This window comes from Acanthisitta chloris, unplaced genomic scaffold, assembly GCF_000695815.1.
Source record: "Acanthisitta chloris isolate BGI_N310 unplaced genomic scaffold, ASM69581v1 scaffold1004, whole genome shotgun sequence".
NCBI classification, from domain to species: Eukaryota; Metazoa; Chordata; class Aves; order Passeriformes; family Acanthisittidae; genus Acanthisitta; species Acanthisitta chloris.
In genome coordinates, this window is record NW_008668532.1 from 12,455 (window position 1) to 35,894 (window position 23,440).

A 23,440-nucleotide genomic window follows, 5' to 3' on the forward strand; every position below is an offset into this window, starting at 1 on the left:
TGAAGGTTGGTAGGAAGTTGGCATTGATGAGTTTGGGTGAGTGCTCAGTTGGGCATCTGGTGCCTGCATGCCAGGAGGTGATGGGACTGTGGGTTTCACTATTGAGTGTCCTGTAGGTGCATTGCATTTATTCACTGTATAATGACTTGGGATGGATTCACTTAATGCCACAATGGATTATAACAGCATGGATTGTATTTGCCTCATAGGCTTCGCCCACCATGGTCACAGGGTGTAGTTCTGCAGATATACTTTGTTGTTTGGATTCTGCTGCTTGTTTCCCCATCCAAGTGCCCTTTCTAAACGTTCACTTTCTTTTGATGTTTCTAGGAGCTGGTGGGGAGTAATCCTCCTCAAAGAAACTGGAAAGGAATTGCAATTGCCTTACTTGTTATTCTCGTTATCTGCTCCCTGATTGTCACCTCGGTTATACTCCTGACACCAGGTATTTATAACCTTTAACTCACTTCCATTCTGGTTTTCTTCTGTAATTTTACACTTCCAAGGGTAAAAGGATTGCAACTGACTACAAAGTCAACATCAAAGGAATCCTCCTTCCTCTCTTTATCTTGATGTGATGCTGAGTTCAAGGCAATTCTTAGGTAGATTGTTTGAGAGTTTTATATTTCAATTCAAAGATCAGGGCTGCAGAGCTGGGGGAACAAGCCTGGAACTTGATTGCCTAAACATAGATGGGGAGTGTCATTATAGATGTGCCAGGGTAGGAGAGACAACCACAGAGGGCTGTCAGTCAGGACACAGGAATTCTGAAATTTATGTCTATGTGGAGTAGCAGTTACCAGTTTTGAGGCAGATCCTAGAGCATCTAAAATGATGCCTGTGCCTAAGCCCCTAAATCCCATCCCATTCAGCTGAATTGATTTTTAGATCAGACCAGAGTGTTTACAAAGCAATTTCACATAATGATGTGCCAGATAACACTCAAGCACAACAAATAATTAATAACTTCCCAATAAGGAACGATGTGCCAGATAACACTCAAGCTCAAAAAATAATTAATAACTTCCCAATAAGGAATGTTTGAAGTTAATCCTCTTACCAAGTTTCAGGAAAGTTCTGTGCATGTAACCTCTGTAAACTACTTCTCTTACTGTAGCTTCTGAGGTCATAGGCTTGAATTTTAATGTGATGTCATTATGATTATTGATTACTATATATTTATACAGCCCTGTAAATTTCCATGCCTACTTAGGGAGTAGAAATGACACCCTTTCACAGCTCTGAGAAATGAGTATTTGAATGAAAATGTGAACTGAATATAAGACAAACAAAATGAGAGACAAAACATAGAAAAGAGAATTCAGTGTCAGAAAGGGTGAGGAGCTACAAAACACAGGAGAAGGCAAAGGTCTCCTGCAGTGGGATGTAGAGGAGAAGAAAAGGGGCTCCTTCTTGGATGAGTACATGAAAGTGATGGAATCCAGGGAACAGCAGGACAGAGAGACAGAGCTGAGGAGGGGAACAGAGGCAAGGGAAAAATGAAACCATAAGAAATGGATGAGCACGGGGTGGTGAAGTGGAAGTTGTGATGCAGAAATTTCACGTGCTGTTTCAATAACATGTCAGTTCACATGATGTTTCAGTACATGGGCATGCAGTCCAGCACGTCTGGCCCATCCTCCCTGACACAATTCTTATCCCACAGTCCTGCTATGGGGTGCACTAGAGACAGTGATAAACCAAGAAATACAGCACTGCACTGAGTTAATTTGAAAATGAGTGAAGCAATCACTACATTATCCTTTTGGCTATTTATTGTCATGCCATATTCAGTTTATTTCATGTTTTCCTGATGTTTTCAATATAAGCAGCACACAGTCATGCTAGAGTAAATCCTGATGTTTTCAGTGTAAGCAGCACACAGTCATGCTAGAGTAATTATGTACTTAAATGAATTAAGGTTAAACTTAATTAGGGATCATTAATTAAATTAATTTTTACAAAAGTGCAGTCGCAGACTTTTCAAAGGTGCACACTAAACCTAGATTCCTAAGCCCATAGTAGTGAGCCTCAAGAAGCTGTCTTGAAGCTATTGAACTGCATAGGTGGGACCATGGGTGCCACTTCCATGAAAAGCAAGATTCCATATAACAGATACATGGGGAGAAGCCTAACATACCTGTACAGTCTTAAATACAGTTGAAGTCACAAATATTTCCTTTTGCAAGACCTTGTGTAATAATGACTTCTATATAAGAATGGTCAGAATGGCATCTGATAAGGACCTAGCAGCACTGGTTTTAGTTTTGGGCTGCACTGTAGACCTGATTTAGGACTTCTACTCCCACTTCCCCACAGAGAAAACCACACATTAAATCCACTAATAACTATTATTACTATAGATACTGCAGTGCTGTTTTCCAGGTAAATGTCTAAATGGAAAAAGTGTACTGAGCATTGAGACCCTGTAGTTAATGTTCTCTAATTTAGGAAGACACAAATGAATATGGCTACCTTCTATTTTATATAATGTTAAGTGGGAATGTGAAGTACATTCAGTTCTAAATAAAATTTACGACTGTGTTTGTGTATTTATATTTGTATGGGCATTCACAGACATTCTCTGTTTGGGTTATGTATGTGTACACATACATAGCATACACATAAATCACACAGGTTTAAATATGTAGTCAGCTACAGCTCCAAATAAGACTGTTGAGAGAGTCTGTGTGCTTAAACTTAGGAATATGCAAAGCCTATGCTAAAATTTCCATTCATATTTTTTGAGATTTGTAGTTATCTGATCCGATGCTGGACTGGGCTTGAGTTCATGTTTCTCCTGTTGATGTTTCAGAACTGTGTCCTACATGCAAATACAAAAACTGAGCTCAGTATTGCTCTTGTTTTTATTATAGATCCAGAGTGCTTCATGGTGAGATTCTGCCAAGGGAAAATTAGATAGCTTAGGTTGCTGCTGTGGTTTGGCAGCAGCTGAGTTCAGTCTTCTTTTGGGCCACTGGCCCTGGAACTTGTTACAGGGTTGTATTATGGCAGAGGGGAACAGGAGGCTCATTTCACAGGCATTTCCTGCCAGGTAGTGCTAAGTAAGAAATTGAGGCTGATTTGACAAACGTATAAAGTATCAAATTGCTAATCCTGACTGGGGATAGCTAGTCCCAGCAAGAGACAAGTGGGGAAGGTGGAGGAGCCTGTCCAAGAGGAGAAGCAGAATCTACATTTCCTTGCCATAAAGTAATTCATTGGAAGAAGAAATGTTTATCCTTTGGTAGCCAAACTGAAAAATGGGTGATGGATACCTGAACAAGAGGTGAGGAAGGGCAGGAGGACAGCAGAGGAAGGAGGCAGAGCAGTTTTGTGGATGTTCATGGGGAGCTGCCAAGTATGAGAGTGACATCAGTGGGGAGAAAAAACGAACCAAACAAAACCAGACAAAGGCCTCTATTGCAGATGTCTCAAAGAGGTTGATGCAGTCTGACAGGGGCAGAGCACAATGCCTGAGAATATTTCCAAGTATTTTTAAGTCTTCCTTCTGATGATGATGCTGGAGTCCAGCCTGACACTGGCATACCAGTACAAATAACCTTTTGCATTTTACCTCTGAATCCCTTACTTATTCCTGTCTATCTCAGCCCTGTCCCTGGCTGGGAAACTTCTTCTCTAAGTATTTTGGTGTTGGTTTGAAGGCCTGTTTTGCAGTGCAGTACCAAGGCATGCAATGCAGAGATAGTCTAAACTCAGTGCTGAACATTATGCAGTGCTACAGAGAGTAATTTGGGACATATGTGGGATAGAATGCAGAATTCAGGAATGTAGTCCATGTTCAGACAAAGAAAAGTGGTTAACTGGACCCATAACTTGCACCAATACTGTGAAAACTGGGGTAATCTTCTAAGTGGTCTCCTGCAAAGTCAAGAATGATATGTAAAGTGGGAAATGGGGAAGGTTTGCTTAGCTGGACAGATAATGATTAAGGTATTTAATAACCAGGGGAAAAGGGGATTTATGTAGCACTTCAAGAGTCTTTTTTTGAATCAGCCCAAACCTTTAAAGGTTTTAACTCTGGATTCAGCTGCAGAAGGGCTGAAACCTCCACTGGTCTGGGTTTCTCAGGGGCAGGTCATTCACTCCACTTCAAGATTAACTCATAAACTGAGACCAGTGGTCTTTGCATTCAGCCAATATTACAGTAGCAGTGCCTTATTGCCAGCTAATGATTATGTCTTATTTTGTAAAAACCTAATAAAATTTCAACATTTCTGTGATTTGTAAATCCTTTGGTACTCTAGAACAACATTCTCAAAAGAAGCAGTAACTGGTGAAAGTTTGCATTTAATTACACTTTAGTACAGCAAATGCACAAAGTTACCTACACTGAGGTTCTTTGATTTCATGTGTGTGTGAGTCCTCCCATTCCACCTACCTTTGAAAAATGTGAAACTGTTTATACAAAATATAACAGTGTGAGCCTGAGCCTTTCCTAATTGGTGTCTGCTCCCCAAGTGTCTGCTCACTTGCCACATCATGTATGGTCCCATCCAAGTGGTGTTGTGTGTTTATATAAAGACATGCAAAAACTTTATGGGCATGCATGTCTATGCATGCACACACATATAAGAAAGCTGAAAAGAGGACACAATCCTACAGAAATTTTGAGTAAAATAAAACCTTCCCCAAATTCCATTAGACATTTTGCTTAGGTGGAGATTGCTTTCTTGTCCCCTCTGTTTGGAAATGGAGGCAAACAAGGACTTTTTGCAAATCTGTTCCTGATATTTAAAGCTTTCTGGAGATATACATCAAATTCATTCCTTTCAAATCTGACCTTTAGCTGAAAAAAAGAAAGTACACCCAAATCCATGTTAAAAGTTTTGCAAAATTCATGGGAAATATTTTTCAGAGATGGTACTGTGGTAGTCATTGTATAGCATTAATTCACAGCATGCTGTCAGACAGCCAAAGGCATTGCCTAGAAAGCTTTGTAGGACTTCTGCTGCTCTGGAAGAGCAAGCAAATATCCTGTGACCAGCTGTCCAAGAGTGTAATTTGTTTGTTCACAATTGTTATATATAAATATGTATTATATGTCATTTAAAAAAGGTGAGATTTTACTGAAGGGAGAAATGCTGCCTGTTTGCCTTGTCTGGCCACTCCCTTTGGGTACAGAGAGGTCATCTGGGGGAGAAGAGGGATTAGGTCTGTCTGGGGATCAAGCTGAGATGAGAGAAGAGTTCCTGTTGTGCTGGCTCTGGAGATGTAGGCACATATTCACTCACATGCTTGCAATGCACAATAGTCCAGGAGGTGTGTGAGAAAAGCATCTGACACTGTCCTGCAGCTGAGCACCAGGGATGACAGAAAGAAAAGTGAGCACCCAAAGGTGGCTGAAACCTTCTGACCCATCAAGCAGCCTCTGAGCATTGATGGAGTTGAGAGGAAACTTGAAAGAGAGGAGGCAAAACAGACAGTGAGGTCAGCTCCTAGCTCCTTTGTGTTTGAGTTTTCTGATTTTCTGGAGGATCTTTTTTCTTTCCATGTTCTGGAGAGCCAGGTTTTGTCAGTTCTGTCCATGTTCATTTGGGTGCAGTGACTTTGAGGATGAAGTGCAGGCAGATGAACCCAAACGCAGGGTTCTTGTCATGCCTTTAATGTTGAATCAAATATAAAATAGGCATAATTTCCTCTCAGTTCTCTCAGCATCGAACTTTGATGTTTGAATGGTGGGTTTCTGACTTGGAACTCAGATCACAAGTCCTTGTGTCACCTGCACTGCTGCTGTGCTGGGTCTGCTGGGGTAAAGGACTTGAATGCAAAAAACGTTGGTGGCACATGCTTGATCCTGTTGGAGTAAGTCCAGAGGAGGTCCATGAATTTGGTAAGAGAACTGGAGAACCTCTCCTATGAAGACAGGCTGGGAAAGTTGAGGCTGTTCAGCCTGGAGCAGAGAAGGTTGCATGGAGACCTCATAGCAACCTTCCTGTATCTGAAGGGGCTACAGGGGAGCTGGAGAGAAACTCTTCGTTAGGAACTGTATTAACAGGACAAGGAGTAATGTATATAAATTGAAAGAGGGGAAATTTAGATTAGATATTAGGGAGTAATTTTTTACTGTGAGAGTGTAAGACACTGGCCCAGGTTGCCCAAGGAGCTTGTGGATGCCCCAACCCTGGCAATGTTCAAAGCCAAGTTGGATAAAGCCTTGAGCAACCTGGTCTAGTGGGAGGTGTCCCTGCCTAGGGCAGGGGGTTGGCCCTTGATGATCTTCAATGTCCATTCCAACCCCTCAACGTTCTATGATTCTATTCTGTCCTTCCATAAGCCCAAGGAGGCCTCAAGGTCCCTGCAGTTGGGTGTGGACACAACTCTTGTCCATCAGCTGGCTTAGACACTGCTGCCTGCGATTCTGCAATTGCATTTCTTCCTCCATAAATGTCTCCCTTAGGGCCAGAGGAATGAGGTAGGTGTTCTTAATGAGCCCTCTGTCTTACCTGGCTGTTAGAGGAGAGATCAGCAAATCTCTTATTTTTTTCCCTATAACTCATTGATTGATTTATTATTTGTTTTCTACCTAGCTCTATGGCTGAGATTAATGTGGTGCATGGTTCAATATAGGACTTACTGAAGCTATTACAGCCCACTGCAGAGGACAGCAAGGGAATCTCACCTCAGGCTTTAGGGAGACTCCTGGATGTGCACACTTGAGGTGCTGCCTCTCCCTCTTCCTGCAGTTCCTTTTGAGGAGTTTGAGTGCTGTGAAGGTTATAGAGGTGGTGCAGCTCCCAGACTGTCTCCATCCTGTACAGAAAAGAGGAATTTCCCACCCTGCCCCTTCCCAAATCTCCAGTACAGAGGTTTACTTGTGCCTGTCCTTATGCCCTGATGGGGGGAAGAGGGTGTCTGTGTTCCTCTGGGTGATATTTGGGAAGCAGCTCCTCAAACAGCTGACTAGACCTGCACATGTTCTCCAACCTCCTGATCTGCTCTGCCTGACCTCCCTGAATATCCATTTCTGGAGACTTGCACCCTGCTGGAAACTAACTGGATTTATTTCCTGGGGTTCTTGTCACCTATGTTTTCCATTTTAATAAATAAAATTATGCAGAATAACTTGGCATAATGCTGTCGTGCAGAGGGATTTGGCTGAGGACATGTATTAATGTGTTTTGGTATTTGGAAGCCACACTGAACAGTGTGATTGAAACCTCAGCCAGACTTTGAAAAAATATGAATATTTAAGAACATAATTTTGTGAAAATGATAGTTTGTATTGAAATACCTCTTAGTGGAACAAAACGCTGTTCATAGGTAATTTTTTGTCATCTTATGTAGCTCAGGGACTTCAATTTAATATAGTAAAGACTTTTTTCCTCTAATGAATGGCTTGAGTCTGATTCCACTTTTCTAATCATGAGTGTTCAGTGCAAGTTTAGCACTAAAGAATATCAAAGATAGCTAAGGCTGCAGGATGCCAGTAGACCTCAGGCTTGAAGACACTGTAGTGAGGAGAGATGCTGAAATACATCCCTGCTGTGGAAATAGTCAGAACATAGCCTTGTGTTTTTCTTTTAAAGAGCAAATATATTTAAAGTTGACTGAGGGTTTCCATGAAAATATATTTCAGAAAAAAGATTGAATGTTGAAACCAAATTATTCATAGATGGTGATGGCTTGTCATAACAAAAAAAAAATTACAATTGATGGGGAAAAAAAAGGAAAGGAGAAATATATTAATCAAAATTGTTGGGTTTAGTTTTTCTCTGAAATTTTCAGCTTTGGTATTTCCATGTTTGCAAATGAAACTGTATATTCTTTCACTAAAAATCAAAATTAGTATGGGCCAGTTATGCAACATCTAAGGACTTTTCAAAAATATTTCTGCAACCAACTGTCTGATTCCCAGGGAAAGTATTTTGTGAATTTCTGAAGTAATCTCTATGAGCTCTTATAAGGTTAAATACATTTCCATATTTTTTGAATTTCTGAAGTAATCTCTACGAGCTCTTATAAGGTTAAATACATTTCCAGCTATGGTTGTTTGTGATAGTTTTAAGGAAATAAGAATATAAGCTGTAAAAGCCTGCTTGTTTTAATTACTTTTTAAAAATGTAGCTAATGATTTCAGAAATATTTTAGTGTTAAGTAGCTTTAATATTCTTTGAATATTCAACATTGGATATCACTATGACATCTATAGATATGTTTTCATGACTTATAAATATTTGTTGATCATGTTATGTATGTTTTGGACCATATGTTGGTCTTTTTGTAGTTATTGAGGTCAGGCATAAATAACAAGGAGATTTCTGTTAGGGAACTGTTAGATGATCTTTTTATAGCACCAACAATGGGAAGAGACTTAGGTGTGACAGAAGGCCTAATGTGGACTATTTCCAAATGTGCAGGTGCTGTATTTTCAGATACCTTTCAAAGTTGAATTAATGGCAGTTTGGTTTTGAATGTTTTACAGTTGAAGATAACAGCTTGTCTCAGAAGAAGAAGATAACAGTGGAAGATCTCTTCAGTGATGATTTCAAAATTCATGACCCAGAGGCAAAATGGATAACTGGTGAGTGAGGCAGGTGCATTTTGTAATATCTTTGCTTATCTTCCTTGCTCTCTGGGCATCCTTTTTTATGTCCTTTATTCCTCCAGTTTTTTATTTTGCTCCTGAATATTACAGAATCAAGGAGTGGTTGGGGTTAGAAGGGACTTCTGGAGAACATCTTGTCCAACTCCCTGCTGAAGCAAGGGCAGCTAGAGATGGTTGCCTTAGAGTCATGCCCTCAAATTCCTATTTTCAATCCTCAAATTCCTATCGCAGTTTTCCTCCTTTTAAACATGCAAACACCACTGCTGTGTTACAACTTTTTATCTAGGGCTCTCCAATGGGCTCATAGCTAGACATTGAAAACTACAGCCTTTGTCCCAAAGAGCTTCCAGCATTCCATATGTGCATGGTTGGAAGAAGTGGTTAGAGCACCATCACTCATTATTTTACCATAAACAAAACTGCAGGTTTATAGTCTTTCATCAAAACATTTTTTCCCTGGCAGAAAGGTGAATCATTGCTAAGCAACAGGCAAACAGTGGTCCAGCAGCAGCTGTGCTGGGGCTTGCACACAAGCCATGTGTTCTTTTTATCCTCTGCTGCCTTACATTTTCCAGTCAGGGGAAAACCAAATAATACTTGAATTAATGTATGTTGTATTTTCTGGAGAGGAACTGCTTTGGGGGATGTGTATTCCAGCCATGTTGTATTTTCTGGAGTGCAACTGCTTTGGGGGATGTGTATTCCAGCTCTCACTGGAAATTGCTTTGGCAAGAATGAAATGATTCATGGTGTACTGTTCATTTAAGTTCCAGTCCAGCTCCTATTATCATTAAAGTTATTAGTTTTTCTTTTGAATTTAATGGGGAACTGGATCAAATCCTTCCTTGTGTTTAGCTTTCCTTGTCTGCTACGTCCAGCGGGAACAATTTTAATACCTGTAATGAAAAAAGAGAGTGTTAAAGGGTAGTGCTGAATGAATACATTCCACAGCTGCCCTCGGTACAGCTGTTTTCAACTTTTCCCACCCACTCAAATAGAGAGGAAAGCAGTTGCAGACAATACATACCTTCACAAACACACCTGCCAATGGGCAGGAGCTCTTTTTCAGGCTGTGTTCTCTGGGGGAATGATACTTACCATAACCACTCTAGGGGAATAATGATAATGGAAATATTATCTGCATTGCAGCTCAGAATTATTTGTCTAACATCCTTTTTTCTTTCAGCATGGATATCCCTAATAGCTCTCATGAAGGAAAAAGTTTTTATTGAGACATTCACTGCTATTTTCTTGGTTTGCTGGAGTACAGAAAGTAGAGTATAGTGGAGGGAATGATAATGAGTTAAGTAAACTTTTGCAGGAACAAAGAATGAAGTATTTCTGTAGAGCTGGGTATAATATTCCCTCCATTGATGAGTATTGCTTTATGTGAATATAAGGCTTATTTTCCACAAAACTGCAGTCCTCTGAGAAAAAATTAACATTTCCCATGCTGTTCCAATTATAGCCAAATACTAGTGCCATATAAACTTTTATTAAAACTCCATCCAGTCTTACCTGTTTTAAAACCTGCCTTGGTCCTCTCCTGTACCCTCACTGACTCCAGCACTGTTTAGCACCAGTTTGCCAGATCTGAAATTACTAAAACACTGTTTTTATAAAGGACAAAGCATGAAATCATATTGTGTACACATACATAGATATTTTAGAATTGCTTGTTCTATTGCTTTGGTACTAACACTGTGGGCACTGGTTTTAATATATCTAGAGGAAATTTAGGAAGCCAATAGATAATCTATAGATTTACCCAAGGGTCACTTTGCATTTAGGGGCAAGACACTAATCTGCAACATCATTCATCCAAGGATCCAAAGCCATTTTACAACATTAATTGCTTTTCTGCATAATAGTTGCTTTCACAGCTTTCTCCACCTGACTAAGTGGTGAAATCTTGATTAAGTCTCTGATAAGCAAGATGAAAGAGCAGTAGCCAGATTTCCAAGAACACATTGTTGTTGACCTCATATTCTCAGTTTTTAGAATGCAAATGAAAGACTCTGAAAATGCCAAAGCCAAATCAGTAAGCTTAGTATAACCAGAATGCTGGAATGTCTTAGCTGAAAAATTGCATATCTTAAAAGTGCATATTTAAAATTGCATTTCAGCTCACAAACCAAGTTGATGTTTTGTGGGGATCCAAACAATTGTTATAACATGGGTAGCTGTTGTGTATCCTTCTTCCCCTCCTTCTCCTGTTAATTATACAGCAAAACATCACAGTCATTCAGAGATTTGCAAAATTCAGTCTTCTTAGCTCCTCAAAGCTCTTATTTCCTTCCTTCCTTTCCCTCTGTTATTGCAGCAGACAGGAGATTGGTGGCCTTGCCAAAGATGAAGCATGCTGCATGTTTAGGAGTATTTGAATCATCTGAAGGATTTGCTCCAAAATAGTTCAGTCAGTAAAGTATCCGTGTTCTTTCCAGTAAGCAAGGGACTGATTTAAACCCTCTGAAGGAACAAGGTCTTTCCTTTGTCTTGAGCGAATCTTAGAGCAAGTGTTAATATAAATAAATATTTACATTCAAGGTGACACTTCAAATATGCTGAAAGTTCACTGAAATTGATGGGATGAGCTGATGTTTAAGTATTTTCTTGATTCTTAGTAGGCAAGTGAAAAAATAACAGATTTCCAATCAATAGCTTGGCATCATTCCATTGATTTTAAAGGAGCTAGGAAAAAAAGAAAACAGTCTCTATGCTGACATAACTACACTTTCAGTGTAAGGATTACAGGCTTTGTCTCAGTTTTCAGTAACACAACCTGTGGCTCGTTTGTAGAAGTGAGACATGTGCCAAGGTTGGAAATTTGAACCTCTTACCATTTCTATGATGCCACTGTAATTTCAAACTCCAGTTTTCACTTTTATCCAGTGGTTTAGGGAGAGCAAAGAATGTTTTCTTTAATTAGCTGCTGTCTTCTACTGCCCTGACTATTATCACTGACTCAGGAAAGAGCACTCCAGAGGGGAGCAATGCATTCGTAGGGCATGTACTGACAGGACAAGGGGGAATGGCTTCAAATTGAGAGAGAGTAGGTTTAGGTTAGACATTAAGAAGAAATTTTGGTCTATGAGGGTGATGAGGCACTGGAACAGGTTGCCCAGGGAAGTTGCAGATGCTCCATCCGTGGAAGTGTTCAAGGCCAGGCTGGATGGGGCTTTGAGCAACTTGGTTTAATGGATGATGTCCCTGCCCACAGCAGTGGGGTTGGAACTACATGATTTTTAAGGTCCCTTCCAACCCAAACTGTTCTGTTATTCTACAATTCTGTGACCAGAACGGACTGCTCCAGAGTGTATTTCTAGTTCCACTTACAGGGACTCATGTCACTTAGATTTCCCCAGTACTGTAAATAAATGCTGAATTTATTGCGAAGGTTTCATTTCCCAGGACAGAATAGTACATAGCAGCACAGAATATATGTTATACTATAGTAGGTACAAAGCAGTGAAATACAGGAAATTTGAGATTGTTCTGGTGATCAAATGGCATCTCCCTGTTCTGCAGTCCAAGTGCAAAGAATCTGAGCTGTGATTCTCTTCCAGCCCCATCCATCCTGCACCTTCTCCTGTGCTCTTCTTCTCATCACCTGGTGCTTCACACTCTGCATTTTCTATTGCCATTCTCTATTGTGAGCTTCCTTCCCTTTCCTGTACAACTAGAATTATGATATCTGTATGCTAAGCATGTGAAATACCTCCAATTAGCAGCCCATTTTATACTCATACATATCTTAAATGTCGTATTTGAACATTTCCTTGTTTGTATATCCTCCTCCATAGCATGTCAGGAGTGTCCCATGCTGGATGACAGATGGCCTGTTCATTAGTCTAGTCTCTAACTGCTTAGCAGTTCCCCTCATGAGCACATTCACAATTCACAATTACTGAGCTTTTCCTGTAATTCCTCTCACACAGGACTTTAGTTCAGGTTTCTGAAAAGCTCAGTGGGGTGCTGCAATGTTCCTGTAATGGTTGACAAAAATCAGGATAGAGAAAGTTGTTGTCATTTTGTACTGAGGAGCAGCTCAGGCATCTGATTTTTCCTGCAAACAGTAATTCATAGTCATTGCCTAGACTTTCTCTGAGAAGTCGGTTGGGGTTAGGAGTGCTGGTTTTGTGGCCCCCTTGCCTAGACTTGCTCTGAGAAGTCAGTTTGGGTTAGGAGTGCTGGTTTTGTGGCCCCGTTGAGCTACAATGATTCCTGTCAGCTGTGAATCCAACCCACACTATCTTGGGAGCACTCCTTCTTCATGGGGAGGGTGCATCATGCCCAGTGTCAAAGAAAGCATAGAGACTGCACCATATATACCAGTTTCAGAGATGTGTTTATCCTCTGTCTTTGTACTTTGTGGCAAATACATTTTGCCCACACTGAAAGTACTTGGCTGCTGTTGTAGCTAGAAAAACATACCAGCAGCTTCTAATATACTGCCAGAGGTTATTGTGATTGATTGGATGCAATGTGTCATCATTGCTTACTTCTTGGAGGATGTTTTTCCAGCCTTGCTGTTGGCATCTTGCGAGACAGAGTATATGTGGCAGTGGCTGTTGTCAGGGTTTGGAACGTTATGTTGGTGATTGGAGGATCCAACTAGAAATGCATCTTCTTCGTGCTGGACACTGGCCAGACACAGCCAAACAGTCCTTGCAGAGGGGTTGTAGCCAAATGAGAAGAATAAATGTTGAAATGAAGAGCACAATATATTCAAGCAGTGAGGAGCACTGAGGTACAGGACACCAAAGGACATGTTCAGGGTCATAGGAACAGAAAAAGATCTGAAAATCAAGTCCTGCTCTCTGAGGTCCCTGCCTATTCACTTCCCCTGCAAAACTGGCAAAATAGTATTTATTCTTAAGTGAAGAGGAATAGTGGGTAAATTAGCAAAAGGCTCTGAATAGCATTTTCAGAAATGGCTCAGTTATTTGGAAAACTGCCATTCAGTGAGAGCCAGGACCACAGTGTGCCCAGCTTGCCTCTAAGAATGGTAGCTAGGGTTTTATCTCAAAAGTTCCTTTGAAAATGCACTAATATCTAAATATAATGGAGTAATTCATTTATCTTTAATACTGAAGAACATATGTTTCTTTGCATGTTTTACTAGTAGCATCATAGAATCTCTGGGCTCTTTAAAAGTCTTACATTGAATTTAATGACCTAGAACTAATAAGTTTTATTTACCATGCTGGAAAAAAGCACTGGGCGGTAACTGAGGTAATTTATTTCAGTTTACCTTTAGTAATAATGCTCAGATCAACAATCATTGGATAGCCCAAATGCCCCCAAGCCTCTTCTCTGCAGTGCAAATCCTGTATTGATAAAAGCATTGATGCATTTCAAATGATGTAGATGCATGTGGAGTAAATGAATTATTTATAGGTTGCTTTGCATAGATATTAAGAACTTTCTAAGTGATAATATTTTTCATTGTGAAAAAGATTTGTGTTAAGGTGCTGCTTTGACAGCTCTGAAGACTAAAATTGCCCTGCTAGAGAGCTACAGCATGGCTAGCTGGAGTGCAGGGTTCTCTGGGCTGCTCCTCCATGGGCCAAAACAGTCATAGGCTCATTAAGGTTGGAAAAGACCTTTAAGATCATCCAGTTTAACTGTTAACCTAGCACTGCTAAGTCCACCACTAAACCATGTCCCTAGACACCACACTGACATGTTCTTTGAACCCTTCCATGGATGGTGATTCCACCACTTCCCTGGGGAGCCAGTTCCAATGCTTGACCACCCTTTCAGTGAAGAAATTTTTCCTAATGTCCTATCTAAACCTCTCCTGATCTTTCTATGTCACAACTGCCACCATGAGAAAGAAGGGAGGAATATATTAAACCTTTAAACCATAGTTTTGGTTTTAGGCTCCATCCTAGATCATATTCTTCAGGTATTTCTGCAGATCTGTGCTTTGAGAACACTGAATAGATGTTGCCCTACTCCTGCCTTTCATCTGCTGGGCAACTGCCGGAGCTCAGCGATAACAGTAACCTGTTCACTAAAGACAGCAAACCCAGGAATGAATAACTTTTTAACATACTGTAATAGGCCGTAAAGGAGAGCATTTCTACCATGTAGCTGTTTTGTTCATTACTGCTAGAGAGAATGAAATAAGAAATCAATTTGGCTCGTCCTATCTACTCCTGATCTTTCTATGTCACAACTGCCACCATGAGAAAGAAGGGAGGAATATATTAAACCTTTAAACCATAGTTTTGGTTTTAGGCTCCATCCTAGATCATATTCTTCAGGTATTTCTGCAGATCTGTGCTTTGAGAACACTGAATAGATGTTGCCCTACTCCTGCCTTTCATCTGCTGGGCAACTGCCGGAGCTCAGCGTCCTGATCTTTCTATGTCACAACTGCCACCATGAGAAAGAAGGGAGGAATATATTAAACCTTTAAACCATAGTTTTGGTTTTAGGCTCCATCCTAGATCATATTCTTCAGGTATTTCTGCAGATCTGTGCTTTGAGAACACTGAATAGATGTTGCCCTACTCCTGCCTTTCATCTGCTGGGCAACTGCCGGAGCTCAGCGATAACAGTAACCTGTTCACTAAAGACAGCAAACCCAGGAATGTGATAACTAAAGATTCACTAAAGACAGCAAACCCAGGAATGAATAACTTTTTAACATACTGTAATAGGCCGTAAAGGAGAGCATTTCTACCATGTAGCTGTGGCTTTTTAACATACTGTAATAGGCAGTGAAGGAGAGCATTTCTACCATGTAGCTGTTTTGTTCATTACTGCTAGAGAGAATGAAATAAGAAATCAATTTGGCTCTTTAAAAAAATAATACAGTCTGTAGGAACAAGCTGGAGCAAGCTGGGGAGGAGTGCATTGCTGCAGCTTTGGCAGTGCCTCAGTGCCCAGCTTCTCTGCAGTGCTGGGGTGCTGGTGGGGCACATGTGTTGCTGTTAGACTGAGAAAATCATCCTTTGGCACGTACAGCAACTTCTGAATTTGAAAGGAGAAATGTGCTGGAGAAAGTCCTCCAGCATATTTTGGGATATTATGGGGGAAATGTCACAGGAAAAGCAGAAGTAACACTGTAACACTCAATTAGGGGGGTTGTTTGTAGGGTTTTTGAGTAATTTATTGTCTTGAGGAGGTCGAGATTTCCATATCAACCTAACCCTATATTTAGGAGCCTCTATAGGTAACCTAATTCTCCAAAGCCTGCTGCTCCCTAACTGTTCTCCTGTGAGTCACTGACTGCTGTTGAGCCTCTGAGTCAAACGTCCTCTGAGATACTAACATATGGCTTTAGTTACTGAACATCTAAATACCCACATGCAGTAGAAAGTGGCCTCAGACATTCAGTGCAATAGCTTTCTGTTTGTTGTCTCTGCATCTTGTCAGGTTGAGTGAAGAGTCTGGCCCAGGGATAGGGCTGGTGGCATGAAGGTCACCTGGGAGAAGTGAGATGCAAGAGATTGAGTGATGAGAGAGGCATTGACAGTGTGATTCTGCACAGCAAGGACTGGCTGCAGTCACTCAGGGGAGAAGCCCTGGAAAGCAAGACTGATCTTGGGGGTGTTCCAGGAGAAGCAGGAGCTGGAGTTGTGCAAAGGGTGAAAATGAGCCTGGAAGGCAGTACTGTGATGTTACCTGAGAAATGGCTTAATGGCCTAAGATGAAGAGCTGGAAAAGACATTCAGTTGCTAGGTTAATATCAAAGGGAACAATTAGTGAATCAAAGATGGCTGGAAGAGACAGGAGAATTCCTTGGACTTCATTTCTTCTTGTCTGAGTTCTGCTAACGTCTACTCCCCATAACTGCCTAATTCTGTTCCCACTGATACTTTAAAGCAAAACTGGAAAAATAGGCTTACCCCCAACAGGCAACATGCCGGTCCCACTCTCACATGTTGGACTGGCAGGCTCATTTCCTAGACATTTTATAGCCATTAACAAAAAAAAGATTCCCCATTTCCATTTCAAGCTTGGCTCCACTAAAATTAGTGATTTTCTCTCAAAGGAGCTCGGAAGCGAGGCAGTGCCTCCTGACGTGACTGTGTCTGCCAGCGAGGAGCAGCTTTGGGGAATAATTTGCAGTTGTAAGAGGTGTGTGAAAATAGAACCGCTTGGGTTTCTTTATGTTGTTAAATTTAGTTGTAGATTTGATGTAGAAATCTACAGGAATTAGGTAGAAGCTGTCCTCTTTGCTCCTCCCCATCTGCATGTTTAATATTGCACTAAGGTGCACCATGGTGTTTCTGGGCTCAGTATTGCTCAAGGTGAATGCAAAGCTGCTAAATCCAATGCTGGGTCCTTTTTCCTGCTGGCCAGGCAGACTACAGCAATAGCACCCACTCCACAGCAGGATGCCTTTTGATTAAAAAAAAAAAAGGAGACCAGCAGGGATGGAAGTGGGAAGGAAACAACACGCTGCCACGGGAAGCAGGAGCATCTGTGGGGGACTTTGAAAACACAGCTCACAGCAGCAGTGTTTCTGCTGCTGGAAGGAAAGTTCTGCCTGTGTGCTGAACAGTTTGAATCCCGTTAAAAAAGAATCCGTTTTCTTGATCCTGTTCAAAGTGGTTTGAAAGCAAAACCCTGCTGCTCTCAGAGCTGAAGGAAAGACACCAGTTTTACAGGGGTTTAAGTGGGAGAGGGATTAGGTGTTGTCTCAGTGGGTGTTAGTTAAAAATCCAGGTGAACAGCTAGAGGGATGGTGGGATGCAGTTCTATGGCTGACACCTGCAAAGCAGGTAAGGGTGAGTTTCCAGCTGTCCCCAGTCCCCGGAGAGGGGGGAACTGCTGTAACAAAAGTTGTCTGTGATAAGTCTTAAAAGGATGGTCATAATTGCAGTCCAGCTAGTTGAATTTAGAGTAAAATAAAGTTTGGGATTTTTTCCTTTACCTCTTCAGATGAGTATAACATAGGCAAGAGGAGGGAGAGAAACAAGGAAAGCTATGCTCCTGGGTACCGGAGAAAGCTGGACACAGAAGAGGGTGATGGCCTTCATGCTGGACACAGAAGAGGGTGATGGCCTTCTCCCTTCCCAGGAGCCTTGCAGTGTTTCACCATGAGGCAGATTGCTTCAGGAGGTAGTAAGAAATTTATTTCATTTAGATCCAGCATTGCTAAGAAAATCTGGGCAGATAGGTGGAAGAACCTAGTTGAGTCTTGACCTGTAGGTAAGGAAGGTCAAGAATGAGAGTTTGCATGAACTAGCAGAAGGTTTTCCTAGCAATCAGGCTGGTTTAATGGTAAAAAGGTTTTGGGAAAGAGACACTTAGGAGATGAGGACCTAGGAAAAGCCAAGGGAAGAAATGACATGCATAATTGCGGGATACACTCGGTAAATAGCACATTCAAGAGAGGACTGTAAAGGGATGATGGAGAAAAGAAGCTCTTCATAAGGTCTGGGCCTTTTGTCAAGCCACTGATCCCAATTAATACACACTGCTGGTACCTTCAGTAGTGATTTCCAGAAATGTTTATGTCCTTTGACACAGTCCATCTTAAGGAACCATCTGGTTTCTAGAAGGCAACTTGCTTACTTTTATTTTTCTTTAATATTTTAATCAAGGCAATTTTTCATTTTTTACACTCCCTGCCCAACTTTGATTCCTTCTTGAAGATTTTTACTTGGTGCAAAGCACATATTTCTGGCTCAGTTGCTTTCCCTGAGCTTGGTCACTTGTTGAACATGGAATGCTTACTAAGGATTAATTAGAGCAGTATGTATTCTACTTGTTCCTTTTAATGAACATGAAATAAATATATGCTGAGATACCATAATTAAATAATTTGAAGACAGGAAATACTGTATTTCTGGTGATTAAACTTTATATTAGATCTTTGTAACTAAAAATTTAGCAGGCAAAGATTTACTTATCTAAGAAAAAGTGTCCCCGGTGAGCTTGGATCTCCTGACTGTGTTAAGCTGTTGAATATATGAAAAGCAGTAGGGTTTTTTCTTACAAGAAATAGTACCAGACTTATATAATTCATTAAAAGAAATTTAGAATGAGATAATTATCACTGATCAGGGGAATATAATTATACTTCAAAATCAGTGGAAATTGAGTTAACAACTCAGGAGACCAAAGTTTTGCCCAGCCCAAAATCCTGTTTCCGTGAGAGGCAAGATCAAGCAAGAGCACAGTGAACTTCTTGCACTTTTTAGATCAGGGAATTATCAGATCCTCTTGTATATTTTCTGTTTAATACCCCAAAATATTTTTCTCTTTCGAGATACTTGCTAGGTGTCCTCTAGAGCCTCTTGCATCCACCATGACTTTGATCAACTATTTTCACTGACCTAGGACCTTTTGCATGAGGAAGGGTGTTTGGGAGCTTGCTTTGCTTGATTGGCCTTAGATCAGTACCTTGGACAAATGCCTTCCATCTCAAATACAAAGTTTTAGAGAGGATGGGATGGGAGCTACACACAAGGATTGCACTGAAGTGTCAGGGTTGGCTTCTCAAAAGTGTTCAAATTACTTAAATTTTATGGCACTGGATGACAAATGTAAGCATGTAACATAATTTGGTTGACTTCAAGAAAAGGCAGATGATTTCGTAGTGTGTTAGAGGTAAAATCTACAGGTGTCTGTACTAAACCATGCCACACTGAGTAATTGTGATGTCATAAAATGATGTGCTCTAGGCCCTCAGCAGGTCTTCACAGCTTTATGTGAAACCAGCACTGGGTCTGTGCATGTGCTCCTGAGTTTTAAAACTGATAAATTCACTGACGTCTCTCCATTGCCAGTAGCAAGGAGAAATCTGACAGAAGTGGTCCTGCAGGGTGAGAAACAGTCCCTGATTATCAGAGTATAACACCTCTTAAAAGCCACTTATAGTCTTGTGCTTAGCAGGAAAAGAACTCCATATAAAACACAAGTATGAAGAGATGAAACAAGGAAGACAAATTGCAAGGCATTCACTGACCTAGGACCTTTTGCATGAGGAAGGGTGTTTGGGAGCTTGCTTTGCTTGATTGGCCTTAGATCAGTACCTTGGACAAATGCCTTCCATCTCAAATACAAAGTTTTAGAGAGGATGGGATGGGAGCTACACACAAGTGTCAGGGTTGGCTTCTCAAAAGTGTTCAAATTACTTAAATTTTATGGCACTGGATGACAAATGTAAGCATGTAACATAATTTGGTTGACTTCAAGAAAAGGCAGATGATTTCGTAGTGTGTTAGAGGTAAAATCTACAGGTGTCTGTACTAAACCATGCCACACTGAGTAATTGTGATGTCATAAAATGATGTGCTCTAGGCCCTCAGCAGGTCTTCACAGCTTTATGTGAAACCAGCACTGGGTCTGTGCACGTGCTCCTGAGTTTTAAAACTGATAAATTTACTGACGTCTCTCCATTGCCAGTAACAAGGAGAAATCTGTGATAGAAAGACAGAAGTGGTCCTGCAGGGTGAGAAACAGTCCCTGATTATCAGAGTATAACACCTCTTAAAAGCCACTTATAGTCTTGTGCTTAGCAGGAAAAGAACTCCATATAAAACACAAGTATGAAGAGATGAAACAAGGAAGACAAATTGCAAGGCAAAGGAGCATGGGAAACAGCTCCCTAGAACATTTGATTGATGGAGAGAAAGAGCTGAACATGTAACCAGGTGTGAGTATGGCTGGGCAGGGAGTTTGCCTTCAAGTTGCCAGCTGGGTACGATGCCAAGTTTTCATTTTGCTACTTGACTTAAAGTCCCAGTTTCTGGGGACAAGTGACACACAAAAATATTCTATTTTGATTCAGAAAAGGAATGTAATAAATAAATGAATTTTTAGTACTCAAAGATATTATAACAATTATTTCTAAATGGTCCTCCAAACATTAGACTCATTTGGAAGGTAAATCGAGAGAATCCAATGTTAAGCTACATCATAAAAATATTTTTTAAATACTGGGTTCTTTCGATATTAGACTCATTTGGAAGGTAAATTGAGAGAATCCAATGTTAAGGTACATCAGAAAAGATATTTTTTAAATACTGGGTTCTTTCGAAGCCTTATACCTGATTTCTAAGGCTTAAGATTCATAAAAATTCACAAAATCTGGATAATTATCTTTCAAAGCATTTTGAATTTCCAGGAACGGCAGAATGGCATGGATGAAAAGAAAAACATCTTCAAAGCATTTTGAATTTCCAGGAAAGGCAGAATGGCATGGATGAAAAGAAAAAAGTAAACAAAATCTAGCAAAAAAGCAGGGGAAAATTTCAATGCTTAAGCCAAGAAAAATTTTAAAAATTTCAGATCAGAAGCATTTTCCCCATAAGGGACAAAAGTTTGGATCTATTGGATAAATTATGGTTATTTTGGCATGAATTAGACCTTATAAAAATTGACTGTACAGTGAAGGAGTGGTGAATTCAGCAGTTAAGAGAGACTTTGGTCTCATTGCAGTTATGTTCCACGTGGTCACTTATGCAGGATAAGCCAGTTCAGGGGGTGCTTGGAAGTGTTGGCCTTGCCATGCACATACTGTAGGAATATCTGAATATTGTGGTACCTTCAAGCAGATTGATAAGAACCATCAGGACTTGAACAAACATCTGAAATCCACAAATTCTGTCTGAACAGCGTCCAGAAATTTTTCAAATACTCTTAACTAGTTATCACCCTAATAAACACTTATTTTCTGCTCAGCAGTCAGTTTTCATATATCCTAGTGGACAAGAGCCCATACCCAAACCTACTCCTGCAGCTGGTTCTGGATGCTTACCCAGCTGGCAGCAAGAGTAGAGAGCAGAGCCAGAGAGGGCTGAGCTGGCCCATTGCTCCACAGAGGGGTTAATGCCCATGTGCTGGGCTGTGTGAAGCTGTTTTCACTGTTTGTTATTGTTTCAGTTGATGGACTGACTCATTTTACAAGACAAATTTCTTAGAATACTCATGCATAAGCCAAGACCCTTATTAATAATTTGGAGGTATCTTTTCCTTCCTTATTCTCCTTCCCAGGGGAGTGTGAGCTGTGAACTGTGACATAAAAAATGTCTTAAAACATGTTTTAAAAATATCCTCTTCCAAGAGTAGATGTGTGTGTCTGTCTCTCTCTATATATATATATATTTCTTCCATATTTTCCTTCTTCCTGGTTTTAATTTCAGGGGCAGCACTTCTGAGCACTTGCTATTACCTTTTGCTTTGAAGCATTAATTTTATATCAAACTTGGCAACATGCATAAAACATGGTCTTAAAACAAATTAACCTTTAACATAAAAACATGTTCTTTATAATATTCCTGCTTTTTTTCCTAATGGGCAGAGAATGGCTACTATGGCTAAACTATCAAGCCAGAAGAGTATGAGAACAGGAGAGGGATTATTAGAATTTGATAGTTTATATTTGATTTCCTTCTCCTATGGCAAGAAGCTGAGAATATGTAATCAGTTTTCTGTTGCAGTCAACGTTTTTGAGAGGAAACAATATTGAACTATACTGAGGAGAGAACAATACTAAAAATAGCATGTTTTTGTCAAGTTTGAGGGACATTATCACCCTGATCACTACAGTGAGCTTGGGTTGCTCCATCCACAAAAGAAAGATTGTAGTGGGAATACCTATGGTCCAGAAAAGGATAAAGACAATGACAGAAGTATGAAAATGCTTGATAAAAAGAATTGCACTGAGTAAGAAACACATAGAAATAGAAAATAAAGAAAAATATGAAGTAGTCAAGTTTGTTTCATTGAATAAGGGCCTTCTTTGGTTTTAATGCCATCTACTGAAAATTGTTAACCCATTGAGAAGATACTATTGGACAGAAGGTTGATGAGAATTGGAAGAAAGGAGCAGTCACTCTTTTGGTGTAACAGTTTTTCAACCATTGCACTTCAATCAGGTGTTTGTATCAGCATTTTATTTCTGCATCAGCATGTTTGCTTTCTTAGCAGCAAACCACTGCTGATTAAAGATCAGCATCACAGAAGGCAGTAACTGGTGCATGATACTGGTTCCATGGTGGAGCAAAAATAATTGAAATAAGGAACTGAGGAATTATTTCTGGTGTTTGGTGTGGAAAAGAATTGAAATAAGGAATTGAGGAATTATTTCTGGTGTTTGGTGTGGAACTCCTTGTAGGAGCTAGCCCAGTCACTGCAGGCAAACCAAACCGATGTGAGATGTTAAGGGAAAGCTACTCTTATCATAGAATATAGTTATCATAGAATCAGAGAATGGTTTGCATTGGAAGGGACCAGAGAGATCATCAATTCCAACCCCCCTCTCATGGGCAGCGACACCTTCCACTAGACCAGGTTTCTCAGAGCTCCATCCAACCCAGTCTTGCACACTTCCAAGGATGGGACATAGACAACTTCTCTGCACAGCCTGGTCCATTGCCTCACCATCCTACTTAGCTGACACTAGTATTTTCATTCCCTTATCAACTGGATTAAAACCCATGAGATTGTGTGTATAATTGCAAGTGATTCTCCAGTAGCAGTTCCCTTGCAGTTGGGTGCAGGAAGCCTCTGTTCTCCTCCAGGTGCCAGTCCTTACCAGTCCACTGCCCAGCATTGCATCCAATTATTTATTAACGGTTCTTTGCAAGGGTTGAAAGTGTTTCCATCGGCTTTGGGATATGGTGCCCTCTTGTGACCAGTCCAAAACCAGTAATCACGCACTGGTAACCAAAACATACAGGGTGTTTGATTTCCTGCCTTATCTGCCTTGATTTTCACAAGCCTAAAGTCAGAGTGATGGGCAAGGCTCTGACAGTGTCCTCATAGAGTTAGACTTCAGTACAGTCATACCTCACCAGACATATCTGAAATGACAGAGTAACATAAAAGGGATTGTGAAATATTGCATGCAAAGATAATTAAAACTTGACCCAGAGCTGTATACACAGCATATCTGCTTGT

The 23,440-nt window shown here is 40.5% G+C and overlaps 1 protein-coding gene across 1 annotated transcript in view; it reads left to right on the plus strand.

Moving 5' to 3' along the window:
* Window positions 1-330: 330 nt before the first annotated feature.
* Window positions 331-23,440, plus strand: part of LOC103800533 (dipeptidyl aminopeptidase-like protein 6) — a gene marked incomplete at its 5' end in the record, with an annotated part of 71,226 nt that continues 48,116 nt past the window's right edge. The window contains 2 exons of the mRNA XM_009072913.1: window positions 331-445; window positions 8,447-8,545. Of these exons, the coding sequence (XP_009071161.1) occupies window positions 331-445; window positions 8,447-8,545 (214 nt within the window). The remainder of the gene's footprint in view (window positions 446-8,446; window positions 8,546-23,440) is intronic.